This window comes from Camelus bactrianus, chromosome 30, assembly GCF_048773025.1.
Source record: "Camelus bactrianus isolate YW-2024 breed Bactrian camel chromosome 30, ASM4877302v1, whole genome shotgun sequence".
Taxonomy (NCBI): domain Eukaryota; kingdom Metazoa; phylum Chordata; class Mammalia; order Artiodactyla; family Camelidae; genus Camelus; species Camelus bactrianus.
Window position 1 is genome coordinate 26,174,752 of NC_133568.1, and position 14,383 is coordinate 26,189,134.

Here is a 14,383-nt window from a genome sequence, read left to right on the forward strand (position 1 = left end):
TCCTGAACACCCACCTAGACCAAACAGCACTTTGTCTCTCTCTCTCTTTCTCATCCCTCCCCTAGAGTCTCTTTTGCATCGATCAGATCGACCAAGTCGCAGTCTAGGTGGATAAGAGTCCGGGGTAGATCAAATTGCCCCCACATGAGTATCTTTGCTACGTAGTACATGTTGGCAATTTTGTCCCTACTGTGACTCAAGTTTTTAACCTCATTTCTTGAAAAATCAGCCCCAAGAAGAAATGTGATTTTGTTTCATACATTTTTCATTTGACAGCCTTTGCTGGGGCTGAAATTAGAATATTTGGGGTCTACAGTGTAAGCATAATAGAAAGACAATACAATATTATCTGAACTAAATTTAGTCAATCTTTTATTTCTATGTGAAAAATAATGAGATGAAGTCTTTCTTTTCACTTTAGCCTTTAAACTTATTCTTTCATCTTTTAGTGTAAAATTCAAATTGAACTTTAGTTATTGGAGAAATGATATACATAGATGGACAAATATTCGTTTTCTTTCTTGCCAGAGCAAATATCTGAACTCTGATTATCTGGACAAGAAAATTTAGGAATTTTCAGCATGGTTAACATTCACACATACATTCCAATTTCAAATAGAAAGAGGAAAACCACTGCCTTGGATAATTAAAGTAACATCGAATCCATGACAATATTTTACCTAAATAATATATTTCATTTAAGATGCATAGAAATCATTTTAAAACACTGAATTTAAATCACCGCACTGCAGTGTATCCTTTCCGTTGCCTTTGAAGTCAATCAGCGCAGAGTTTGAAAGGAGGCTAGAAACTGGGCAGAATGTTCCTAAAACACTCTAGGCTCCTCAGATGAAAGGTGCTACTTAAGGACAAAGTATCATAATGATTTCAACCTATTTAACAACTCCACTGACTTTCACGCCAATCCCTAACTCGACCTCACCTATTTGGTACTTAGAGGTAAAATCCTCAAGTTAAATTTCTCCAGTGGGGTGCGTGTAACTTTGCTTCATAAAACAAGTTCAGAAAAAAATAACATCAAAAGAGGAAGATTCCAAAAACATCGCATTCTATGTCTGTAAAGAGGATAAAATCCTTCCATTAGGAGAGAAAGCACGAGGCTAACACTCTTTGTTCCTAAAGAGATTGGAAGAAAGGGTTACTTTCTGCAAGAGTAGAACATCCTGGGTGTTCTTTCTTTTTGGTTTTTTGGAGGTTTGTTTTTCGCAATTTCTTTACTGAGGTATAGTTAATGTACAATGCCGTGTTCATTTCTGATGTGCAGCATAGTGATTCGCTTCTACGTGTATACATATATTCTTTCTCATATTCTGTTTCATCATAGGTTATTACAAGCTACTGGATATGGGTCCCTGTGCTCTACAGTAGGTAGGACCTAGTTTATCTGATTTGTTCTTGATATTGAATAAAGTCCCTGATAACGCCTCTGGACTGGGGATACAGTAGATGGTCACATGTTTTCTTCTTAGTCTGTATTTTCAAGTAGCAAAGAAAATTGCGACTTGGGCACAGTGGGCTGTAGGGAAGAGTTTTTCCCTACTTAAAAGGCATTCTCAGTTTGAGTTAAAAAAAAAAATTGAGGATTGTGGAGAAATGGTATTTCCCCCTTCTAAAAATTCATTCCAAGTTCAAAAATCATTGAAAAATACATTTTAAAATTCTAATGAAGATTCATTTAAAGTGGCCAACTATGGAATTTCCTCTCTTTTAATTTATCTTAAATAATTTTTATTAATATAAGTAGTACTGAAAACAATATAGCATCCTTTTCAAGAATTAGAGCATCCCTGGTAACGCTGATAAATTTTCACTGTATCTCCATCTTGGTCCCTTCAGTTCCTTCTCATCCCCTGACCCCTCACGTCATCTAGGGTAACCATTGTTACAAGTTTGGTGAATATTATTATAGTATCATTAAAGTAATTTTATTATAAAATATTTTCTCATTATTCATTTTTCTACAATGCATTTGGCTTAAACTTTTTTTAAAAGAAAAATACTATTATTAAGATGAGAAAATAGTATCGTTCTTTTGCAATGAACACTTTTATATGTTTTCTTGCTAAATTATTTGTGAGTTATCACATTTCCCATCACGGAACTTGTAACCTTTTCAGTGACTCTGAGCTCATCTCTCTTAAGTGGGAGAGTGTATGTTGAGGACAGCACACAGCACGACCGTGTTTACACAGGAAGAAGAGGTCTGCCCAGTGGGCACTATTCAGGGGCCTCCCACCAGGGATCTGAGTTCCTTGGCCTTTTTCAAACCTCACCCTGTCCTTCATTTCTGCAGGCCCCAAGGTTTGACCGACCAGCTGACTTCTTTCTAACTGTTGTTCAATCTCATAAACCTTCTCGTGCTGCTAGACTGCAATCCTAGGTGATTCATCACTGTGCTGTGGGCCCGGGAAACGGCACAGTGCCCAGGAATAACCACAAGCCTTGAAAGAAAACCTGCAGAGTCATCAAAATGTGTCAGAAGACATAGGAAAACCCTTTGAGGAGTGTATCTGTGGCATCTCTCTGGCTCTGACTTCCTACCTCCAAGTCCACACATGACCTCCCATTGGCTAGTTCTCATCTACCAACAGTCCAGAAGCTCAGCTACTAGGAACACAAGAGCTAAGGATTACAGAGCTATGTTTTAAACTTGAGTAGAAAATAAAGTCAAAGACATTCAGATACTAAGAGATGGAAACAAGGTTTAAGGTAAGAGTTGACCCAAATTAGTGACCCGGTCAGGCAAGTTGGCAGCTCAAGAGTGGACAGGGCAGCTGACCATGGCAGTCTGAGACCTTAAGCATCACTGGGAAAATGATCCATGTTATGGAGATGAATTATCATGTCCCTCAGCTCGGATGCTAGTAAACATGTGTGTTGAATGATGAAACTTCCATATTTGGATTTCATACTCACTACACAATCATTTTCATTCAACCTGGATACCCATGTATGTTTGCGTACAAGAAACACTGAGCTTTGTGATTCCAAGAATTTTAACTGAAAATGCACACATGTTTACATGTGTGTATATGTGTACAGGTATGTGTATGCGTTTACACGTATATACACATACTCAGTCTTTTTAGCAGGGCTAATGTGATCCATTCCTAGGAGTGCATACATTCTCATTGTGTTGACATCAAGCTTCTGAGACTATAAATTTAGCTCTAGATCCCAGTTTGTGGCAAATTCTCAAAAATAATAAAGATCACGTGCCCTTCCCATGGCTATTTCCGCCCTAACATGTCTGTGACTGCCATTAGAAATAACCATAACCCTCACGTGGAGACCTGGGCCCATTTAGATGAACCTAACAAGGAAAAGTGACATTATGTAGGTATGTTTCACACAATCACCCTCCCAAAAATCAGGGAAAGAGCAGCTGTAATGTCAAAAACCTGGGGCATTTGTTCTGTCAATAAACTATGCCAAGCCTCCTATACTTTTGAAGAACATGGGATCAAACTGATAAAATATTAGCTATAAATAGTTGAGATCTTATGGGAAGTGAAAAAATTCATAAATATGCATTGGTCGGTAATCAATCAACCTTCAAACAACCTTGTGAGGTAGTCAATGTTATCCGTATTTTACAATAAAGATATTGAGGCTTAAAACGGCAAACATCACGTCCAAGGTTCACAACAAGCAAGAAGTAGGAAAACCGGAACTGGGAGCCCAGTTTGCTTCCAAAACTAGAGTTCCTCACAGCTGCACTGGGTGGGGTCCGGTGCTCGGGGTGCTCTGGTGGGCAGGTCCCCTCATCATGTGCATTCCTCAAGATTTCAGCAATGCTTTATAACTTAAATCAGTAAGTTGACTTGAGGAAATCTGCTCGCTCCATTTCCCCAAATCACCACATGAAGCGGACTACCAAACAAATTTAAGCCCAAATTAAACTAAAACCTGCCCGAATCCCTATTCCCTAAATGCCATCTAAATCACCACTAAGCCTTGCCCCCTTCCTCTTTCATTAACTAAGCAGCTTCCTCAATATCGCCTCTTTCTGGAATGACTTGTAGATTATGGTGCCACCCAGGCAGTGGCCTGGGGCCAGAGCATGCCAACTTCTGCAGGCATGGAGGTTTACAAGTCTCCCTTTTATGGTCTTCCTTTGCCTTCAGATGCCACGTGTAGGTGCCCCGGTACACTTTACTCTGTTTATCCGGGTGACACAGAAGCCTCAGTCCATCCTTAACTCATGGTTAATTTCATGGAATCATCTCCTCACATCCCCTTCTGATTCACTTGTTCCTGGTAATAAAAATCTTCCCCGTCTATCTTCCCCGTCGCATCTTACTTCATGTAAGATGACTCTCATGAAACAAGGAGCAAGAAGAACAGTGCACAGGAACAGAAAGGGTTTTCAAAACCTAGGATATCAGATCGAGCACCACCACTGATGTATCTCAAGTGGAGCTAGAAACGTGGATAGCATCGCTTAAGTGGATAAAGTATGTTGGCCGACCCTACGTTCCTTATGAGACTAACATCACTCCCATAATCACCAACCTCAAGAAGAAAATATAACTTACAAAAGCCCAGACCATACCCTGTGCCATTATCTTTAAGGTCCTGGTTTATACTCAAACTTACCAGTTAATAAAAATATAAATATATATATATACATACATATATACACATTTCCATTGACAATTCCAGCCCTAGTAAAATAATCTCAATGTTTTACACTTCTTTGGAACACGTCAGTTAGTTTCATTGTCACCTGCAAAATACCCATGACTTCTGCAACCGATCCGATATTAGCAAAGCATAATAAAAACCAGTCTCTTAGTCATATCACAAAAAATATTCCTAATGTTTAAGGCGAATGCATGTGGTACAGTTAATATCCGTCTTATCTAAATTACTGTATTATTAAGCCATAATATAATGAAAATCATCATAAATCTTATATTATTCTAAACAATGTTATGCTTGAACTGAGCATCATAGCCCTGCTCTGACGCTACTTCTGTAACTTAGAATAGAAACTTGAACAAGTTTTACATATATTCCAATTTAATGTATTGTCTGTTATAACCTGAGTAAAACAATATGTACAAACTTGAAAAAATATGTAACTCTATATAAATAATGTGCTTTAGGTAATTTGAATCATTTTTATTTTAAAAAATGACTTTATCAAATCTCAAATTACTTCAGCCTGATGTTCTTGCAGTTAAAAATGTGGTAACTATTTTTGTTGTAATAAATAACTCACCCTAAGTAAGGCAGTCAACATTACAGACCCTTTTTAATCTTAAACAGGTTAAAAGGAAAATTAACACAGAATGGATAATCATGTAATAACAGATAATGCCTGCCAGGCCTTGCAAATGAATATTTGGCTGCAATGAGGTTCATTTGTCCTTTCATTGCAACTTTTAGAAATTTGCATTTCTAAAAAGAAATTAGACTGCTTTATACAGTAAGATCCATTTGCTTTAAAAGTTATAATTTTCAGAACAAATGAATTTTTTACTCAAGTTCTCCAAAGATCATTTTGATAGATACATTTTACAATATTGCAATTGCCTTTTCAAGTTTTCTGGGATTCAATGTATAATTAATCTCTCTATTACAGACTGTGTCTCAAATTACATGTTTCAGCATAATGTAAGTCCCATCAATGAACTGTGTTGCTGATGACCATGTAGACCCCTGAGTCTCCAGGCTTTACCTCTACTGCAGGCTAAATTTTAAGAAAAAATTATTTTCCTTTCAGAATTTATGAAACAAAAAGAGAGAGCATTGTAGGTTTGGTTTTAAATAGAACTGGGAACCTGTGAAAAATTGTAAAGTTGTCTTACAAGAGTTTTCATACTATGACAATAGACCAAGGAAGAAAAAGATAAAAGGGAAAAAACAAGCCACCACTTACCAGGTGTGAAATTGTACCGAGCTGAAAATCCCATAGATTCCAACTCGCCATCAGCAAAAAATTTAATCCATAGAAATCTGCCGCTGGATTTTATTACAGGTGGATTTTGTTGTCCACAAAAACGTCCAATTATTGGAGAAAATCCAAAAGGTCCATCTCGAACTTCAATATGATCAAATTTGCACTCCCAAGACGGTTCAATAGAGTACTTTTCATCAAAGTAAAGTTCAATGCACTGTCTTGGGGCAGCTGAAAAAAACAAGAAAGAAAAACTATGTCTAGAAGGTCCTTTTTAAAGCTGTAGTTCAATTTTTATGATTCTACTTCAGATTTTAGCTAAATACGTTCTATCAAACTTTGATCACGATACACATAGAAACACAAAGCAGGTTTTTTACACTTAGCAGTCTAAGAGAAAACATTTTTATAAGAGTGTCTAAGGATGATTCTTAAAACTGATGATGTTGCAAAAGATATTGTTTTGATATAAAACTGGCCATTATAGTGTCTAATACAGTATGAACAAATCGCAGTATTTTTGTGAAAGGCTGTGAACTCAGGTTTAAAAAGTAGAGAAGCATCTTTCTGTCACTTTTCCCATATCTCTGGGAGAACCCAGTCTGAAGGTCAGAAACCCCCTGAGATTTGTCCAGCAAGGAGTTACACAATCGAGAGTCCCAGTCAGAGGTCTCGATCCGATCAAGGTGTGTATCCAAGGATGTGAAGAGTCATTTTTCTAGAACACAGGTCTTATCATGTCACTCTCAGGTTTAAACTTATTCACCAACTCTCTATCAGCTTTAGGAAAATGATCAACGCGCTGGACATGTAGGTTTTCTGAAAGTGTGCTACAGCTCAAACCACCAGGGTCTTTTCACCCTGTGCACAGCCCAAGCTCAGACCCCTTCAGGCACATTATGTGTCTTAAGATACTGTACTCTTTCAGGCTTTCCTGTGTTTTCCCACTTTCTCAAGTGTCTATATACCTCCAATCCAACTCCTGTTTATGTGGGAAAAACTGCTTTTAGAAAAAAAAAAAAGCTCCTCTCTAAATCTACTCAGTAAAGATAAAAAAAATCTATCCATCTTCTTTTTTTCAGCACTCAAGCACAGTACTTGTCTTTGTGGATTTCCCAGAAAGGGTCATTGTTGAGCGAACTGTAAATAGCATATCTTCATAAACGTGTCAATAGCGCTCTAACAATCACGGAGGAGCCTGCTAGGGCGAGCAGCTCTCTAAAGCTTCACGTGGACTGGACGCATTTACTCATATCCTTCCGCCCCTCCCTTGTCAGGGCCAAAACAGTTCAAAATTCTGGCATCCCATTCAGCCAGGGTCCCCCCAGACTAGCCATTACATTTGTTGGAATATCCACCCTTTGATCCTAGTTCGTGAACAGCTGTCTTGAGTCCTTCGAGTGCCTCCCACGCACTTGGCTCTCTTCAAAGACCAACGCCTTCCAGAAACCTGGAAGTTAAGACCTGGCACAGCTGGGCCTGCTCCCCATGTGGTCAGCGATCATTCTGAATGACTGCTGTCCCCTCCACACCAGTTCTTAAATACACATTGACTGTCACCTTTGAACGGCTTTAAAACGAAAGCCTTGCAGGCCTGGGTATCAAAATGTATCCAGAACTGAGATACATGATTACTTGAAAATGAGTGCCTTACAGAATAAAATATAATCCTGACACTCTCTGGCTTTTTTTTTTTTTTTTTACAGTTCATGTTGCCTTTCTCCTGACCCTGCCGTCCCTTACATGTTATTTTCCAGAAATTTGTTCTATGTCTTCTTTCCGCTCTAGCCCAGACCTCCAGATGCCAGTGGCATCCCAATGGAGAGACATTCTAATATAATAATATTTGCAGCTCCATCTAAGACCAATTAAATCAGAATTCCTGGAGAGAGACCCAGGCATCTGTATTTTTTCAGAAGGACTGAAAAACAGTGCTCCAAATACCCTTTAGATAATTTTATTCATACTAACAGCCTCAATAGCAATCTCTATATTTATGACCTATAAATATATATATTTTTCATACCAGAATTCTCCACCGAGCTAAAGACCCACATATCCAATCTCTTTATAAAACATCCCCATAAACACCAAACTGAACACATTATTTTTCCTTTAAACCCCCTTTGGCCACCTCTATTCCTCATCCAGCACAGCAATTCCTTCTAACAAGCCATCAAGCCACAACTTTTAGAAGAGCCCTGGGATTGCCTATTTTCCTGTCTCCACATCCACTCACTCAAGATTCAGTTTCCCAAATACCTCTCATTTCTTCCCTTGACTCCACCATCAACCTCACTTCCATAGTTCACGCGTTTACCATGGTTTACTTCGTCATTCACGGTAATTTCAGCTTATGCACTTTTTCTCCAGTTAGTTCCTCAAAATCTCACCATATCATTCCTCTCCTTAAATTATTTCAATAGCACTCCACTGTCTGCAACGTGAAGTCCAGACTTCCCTGGGTGGAAGACGAAATAGCAAGTTCTCCTTTCTCTGAGACCACCTACCCTTTAGCCGCCTCGCTTGCCCCTCCCCTCACTCTGTGCTGAAGCCTCACGATGCTACACGTGGGCGAGCAACCCCGCCGTGTCTCTGAACCGCTGCACGTGCTGTTCTGTCTGGGGAATGAGTATCTCCTGAACGTTCTTTAAAACTGAGTGCAAGCATCTCTTCCTCCTTACAGCCTTTTTGCCTTTCTCCCTATTCCAAACACTGCTCATTTCAGGGCCCCTTTAGATCGTTTACTGAAAAAAGCGTAGTCCCCAGATGGTATTGTAAGTTCCATAAGGCAAACACCATGTCTGTTCCATCCAATACTCTCTAAACTGTATCTACAAGCATGGTTGTTTCTTAGTAGTTGTTCAATAAATATTTGTTAAATTATGAATTAAAAAAAGGCTAATATGAAGGATTCCAAGAAGGGTATAGAAGTATGATTAATAGTAACAGGAGGTTCTGTTCATTTACCAACTTCAGGTTTTATCCTTGGCGTGATTATAAATGAGTGCAAATGTGTGCATGACATTAAAATCAAGTGTTAGCAATGCTGTTAAATTATCAATAATAATAAACATGAAAACAATTAACATGCAAAGATTTTCTTCTAAGTTAATCCTCTGAGCAAGAGAATTAGTTGATGCTATTCTTTTTAATAATCTGGAGTTTTGAAATACTGTTGCTTCAAAACACAAATTACATTATATGAAGTTAAGCAAGATATTTAACATTTCTGTGCCTCAGTTTCTTTACATGTAAAGTTGGGACAACAAAAATACCAACTTCCTATGATTAAGTGTTTATAAGTATACATATACACACACACACACACACACACACACACATATATATATATATATATATATATATATATATATATATATATATATATGTATACACACTGTTGTCCTTAGGTATCTGCTGGGGGGTGGGAGCAGGGGAGGGTTTTTTCCCAGGACCCCCTGTGGACACCAAAATCCAAGGATGTTCAGGTCCCCTACTTGGCCCTCCATATCTGCATCCGTGAGCTTCACATCCTCAAATTCAATCAACCGAGGATCTTAAACTAGCACTATGCGATGCAGTTACATATTATATGTACTACAACATATAGCAGATATGTAATATTAACTTGATAGAAAGAACAACTAATTTTAACCCAGGATTTCCACATTTCAATTTCCTTTTCTATCAATCATAAGAGGAAGAAAAACTGCCAGAGCTCAGTTTCTTAGCTTCGACCTTTTATATCAGTGTTTATTCCTTTTCCTTCTTCTTGTAATATGGTATGTCTTTGCTAAAAGTTCAACTTGACGCATGACGAGAAGAGAGGAAGGATCTTGGCTCAAAAATTACAAAAAGAAAAACACTCATTTCTAAATGAAATTTTTGAAATCAGTTAGACCAGAAAATCTTTTTTATTTGAAAGACCTATCAAATTAAAGTGCCCTTCACTTACAGGTAAATAGTGAGCAAACACATTCTTTTCATTAAGGTAGCTCTATGTGTGAGTGTGTGTGTATGTGTATGTGTGTGTGTGGTGCGGTGGTTGGAAAGATTGCAAGTTTGGGGCTATTAGATATTAATGCTTATAATATTGAAAACTTCTATCACTGGAGGAAATGTTCATATATATATTTTAAATTGTACTTAATAAGAGAGGTGTCCACAAGGGTAATGGAAATGGAAAACATTCAAAGAGAAGTGAATCCCTTTTTCAGCATTTTTTCATCCTTCAAGCTAGGGAAAAAATGATGAAAAGAAGCATCGTCATTTGGAATCGAGACTTTGGCATGAAAAGCATGAAAATGCACTTATTAGCACAAACTAAGGCAACTGCTACTCAGATTGATGTTTGGAAAATAAGATTGTAAGTTTATTTCTGACATTAGTATGTTTTTTTTGTGCTTCATATTACTAAAGGGAAAAATAACAAACATATAGGCTATTCTAATCATTGTTAAGCCAATGAAATACCAGTTGCCAAAAGCGTTACACATTAGGAAACAGTTTGCCAACCATGCGTCCATTCCATTAATTTAGAATTCCAAATCAATTAAGTCAACTGCAAAATAAACTGTTGTTGATTTCTTTTTCTCCCCCAGAGTTTATCTGTTTATAAACCATTAGAAATAATTTCAATATTAGCTTGATCCCCGATTTTACAGCTAGTTGATTCACTCAGAGATATTTCTGTGTATGGTTTCCAAAACCAATTTTTGTAATGTCTGGGTGCATATTTTCCATCCAAAGCTTGGAGACGGCCAGACTTGGCCCAGTGTCCTCTCCAGCTCTGGCGCCGCCCCCCTCACCTTCTATGATGTAGATGCACTCGCGGTCAGGGGGGTACTTGCTCGGGTAGTTGGGTGAGGTGAAGATGCCTCCATCCGCATGTTTTGTCCAAGTGCCGCACTGCACAGACTTCTGTGTTTCGGAGGTGGCTTGCTTTTCTGTTTAAGAAAAAAAAAGAAGGAAAGAAATTTAAAAGAGCCATTATCCAATTTTCTCTAAAACTAAAAATAGAGAGGACATTCTTATAATATCCATTAGTAAATTAACTTCTAAATGTTGTCTTAGTCGAAACCAATCAATTATACAGACTATAAAATGTTCAGATATTCTGGAATATTAAGAATATGGGAAAAATAGGAAAATGCAAGTAATTAGAGGTCTTCCACTTGCAATTTTTTTTTTCAAAGAAACACACCTGTTCCTTTCTTGGTTGCCCCAGACAAATGGAGGATGATTAAACTTGCTACAACTGAAACAGAAAAGAAAAATTAGAAAGATTAATGTACACTGAAGTGACCAAACTCTATAAACAACATAGTATAATTTAAAGTTAAAATGATATCAAGAAAAATTACTTTATTATTGTTAACTGTTCTGAGTAGACTCAGAACTTAACAAAAACCGATTCACAATGTACAAGTCAGAGCAACTTGGGGATCTCTTAGGAAACTAATACAAGTAAAGGATGTCTGAGATCCAGACTCCTAAGGCAAATGCCGACTTCAAGACCAAGAGGCAACATTGTCACCAACGGATGTCACATTACAGTAGGATTTCAGGAGTGTCTGAGCTGCTTTTTATGGATGACTTTGCTAGTATCTCTAAAGGGAGACAGAAGGACATCAGGCAAAAGAATGAAAAGGAAAAGTTGTATTTTCATCAACAATGTTATTGTACTGTAGAAAGTAAGTACTTAGGCAACTCCTGTGGCAGATGGGGGAGGGGAACAGGAGGAAAACAGATTAACAAGGATTGGAGGCATTGAGCAGCATAAAAAAATGTTTCCTATAAAACACTCAACTCTCAAGTAACCCCGTCCTCAGCATTTTTAAGCTACAAAATTAATCTTTCCAGCCTGAACTTTAATATTTAGTATTATCCAGAAATAGTTTACAATTTTGTGAAAGGTGGTTTCTATAAGCATTTTATTGAGTCAATTTTCAGTGTCAGAAGGAGACTCTGGTCTGGAACTTGACGGTAAATCTGCGAAGACCATTGAAACTTGACCTCTTTTATTTCCATATTCTTATTTTTACAAAACCGAAAACTAGAAAAGTATTAAAATAATCTAGTCTTCATAATTTCTGATTTTTCCTTCTCTGTGTTATTTTTATTATTTACTCTTTTGCTCCATTACCTAAAAGCTCTAAGCTCCATTAGGTAGACAATTATACGTCCACTTGAAACGTATTTGGAAAAGGGAAGGCATAATTCATAATGATTTCCTAAACTCAAGCTCACTACAGGAGCTTACAAATTTATGCTTAAAGGTTATTCCAAGAAAAGTATGTGGGCCTCGATATGAGTATTTGAGAAATGATAGCAATTATTTTACTTTGTACTCTAGCCTGGTCCTCTGCTTTTAGATGAAAACGTCAATCGTTACTGTCTGTGTATAAGAAGGGGAAAAAAGTCTTACTTTAACTTGCCATGATTCTGTACACACAGACAGACACACAGACACACAGACACACATAGAGGTATACAGCCCTCGGTATCAAGATGTAGGTTCGGTGTTTTCACTCTGCTTTCCCTGTTTTGACGGAATCAGTTGTGGAGCGTGCACTGGGATGAACACATCAGCAAAGCCAGCCTTGTAACTGCGTGGCACAGGCGCCCCAGTCTTGGCTGTGTGCGCGGACATTTCCACCACGCGTTCTCTCACACTGCCGTGTACTTGATGACTTCTCATGCTATTTTCCTCCGATTCCTTCCGCCCTCAACTGCACGGGTACCGCACACTCGTGAAGCAACACCGCTCTCCGGAAGAGTTGAGGTTGCACTGGCCCTGCCCTCAAGCCTCGCGTTCAGGTGCACCGCCAACTACCTCCTGGAGTGAGGCTGGGGCCGCTGAGCTCCAGAAGCCCCTAAAGGAGGCATGTTCCTTCTCCCTCCAGGAACCATCAGCCCCGCGCTCGGCCTGTTCCCCCCCAACCCCCCACCGCGACCTCGCTCGGGCCCACTCCCCGGCCTCTTCCGCACGTGCCCACCCCCAGCAACTGGCACCTCTCTGCCTGGGATGCTCCCGCACACGACAGCCTGTTTTCCTCGGCAGATTCTGCGACCCAGCCACCACTGCCTTGCGCCGCCCCCACGCCCGGTTCTATTAAGCTGCAATACACAAAGTTTACATCTGCCCCAGACTCGCGGGGACTGCGGGGTCCGGCGGGAGCGCGGTGCTGGCGAGAGGCTTTCCCTGCGCGTTCGGCCACGAGGGAGGGGAGGCGGGGAGGATGGACCCGGGAGTGGACCGGCGCGGCGGGAAAGGTACTCACTGTGAAACAAACTGCGTCCATAGATCATGTCTGTTCGTTACACCAGAGGCTCCGATCTCCACTAATTCCATTTAGAGACGGGAAGACTTCCAGTGGTTGGGGAGAGGACGGAGTGGAGAGAGGTTTTAAATATGCAAACCAAGAACAAATGAAGTGTGGGGAGGGGGGAGAGAGGGAGGGGGGCAGAGAGGTGGGGGGGGGGGGAGACAGAGACAGAGACAGAGAGAAGAAGAAGCAGGTCCGAGCCCACACAGCAGCAAAATCCAAACTGGAGCGTCCTCCGCCCCGGGCTCGCGCTCGCTCTCACCGCCGCGAAGCCAGCATCCCCACCATGACGCTCGCCTCACACCCGGGCGCCGATCGCCACCACCAGCGCCGCCGCCGGCAGCACCCTCCTCCTTTGCATCACCGCCGCCGCCGCAGCTGTCAGGAGGGCGCGCGGGCAGTCGGCGCGCGGGCGGTGGCGGGCGCGGGGCGAGCCCTGGGGCGCCCGGGGCCGGGGCCGGGCGGCGGGCGCGGCGAGTTGGGGGCCAGTCCAGACCGACGGCAGCGACGGTGCGGGCAGCGGCGGCGGCTGGGGCCCGCTCAGTCCCCGGTTTCATACACCACGAGCAGCAGGTCGGAGCAGCCCCCCCGGGAGGATGTCCGGCAGCCCTCCACTCCCCAGCCCTTGGGGCTCTTCCGCTGAGGCATTGAAGGCAGGAGGAAGGGGTCCGTCATCGGCTCGCCGGGCTCCGCGCCACCTCTGCGATCTTGCGGAAAGAGGAGCGGGTGGGTGGGCGTCTGGGAGGAGGGCAGGAGGGTGGTGGAGGGGAACCGGGGTGGCAAAGGGGGGCGGGGACGGGAGGGAGGGGAGGGAGCAGGAAGATGGCAGAGTTACCAAGTGGGCGCCTGAGTCACAGCCTGGGGCTGCGCGACCCTCCTGGAAGCCCCGGGCCGGGGCGGAATCGGGCGGCTCCGCGCGGCCGGCGCCCCCGGGGCTGGTGCGCGGTGGAATGGGGCGGCGGCGGCGGCAAGGACATCACACCCGCTTCGGTCCTGGGGGAGGGAAGAGGGAGGGGGTGAGGACCAGGCTGAGATCCGTCACTCGGCCAGCCTGGGCCGAGGGGGCCAGAAGGGCGCCGGCAAATCCCGAGCTGGATCCTCGCGCCGGAGAAAAGGCGTGCAAGGG

The 14,383-nt window shown here is 41.6% G+C and overlaps 1 protein-coding gene across 2 annotated transcripts in view; it reads right to left on the minus strand.

Annotated features, from left to right (window-relative positions):
• The window catches only part of NETO1 (neuropilin and tolloid like 1), a 76,394-nt gene extending 63,048 nt beyond the window's left edge, over positions 1-13,346 (minus strand). For both annotated transcript variants that reach the window (XM_010971938.3, XM_074355290.1), the window contains exons 1-4: positions 13,213-13,346; positions 11,133-11,186; positions 10,738-10,875; positions 5,909-6,157 (exon numbers count right to left, since the gene is read on the minus strand). In XM_010971938.3, the coding sequence (XP_010970240.1) occupies positions 5,909-6,157; positions 10,738-10,875; positions 11,133-11,186; positions 13,213-13,240 (469 nt within the window). In that variant the 5' untranslated portion in view covers positions 13,241-13,346. The remainder of the gene's footprint in view (positions 1-5,908; positions 6,158-10,737; positions 10,876-11,132; positions 11,187-13,212) is intronic.
• Positions 13,347-14,383: the final 1,037 nt, after the last annotated feature.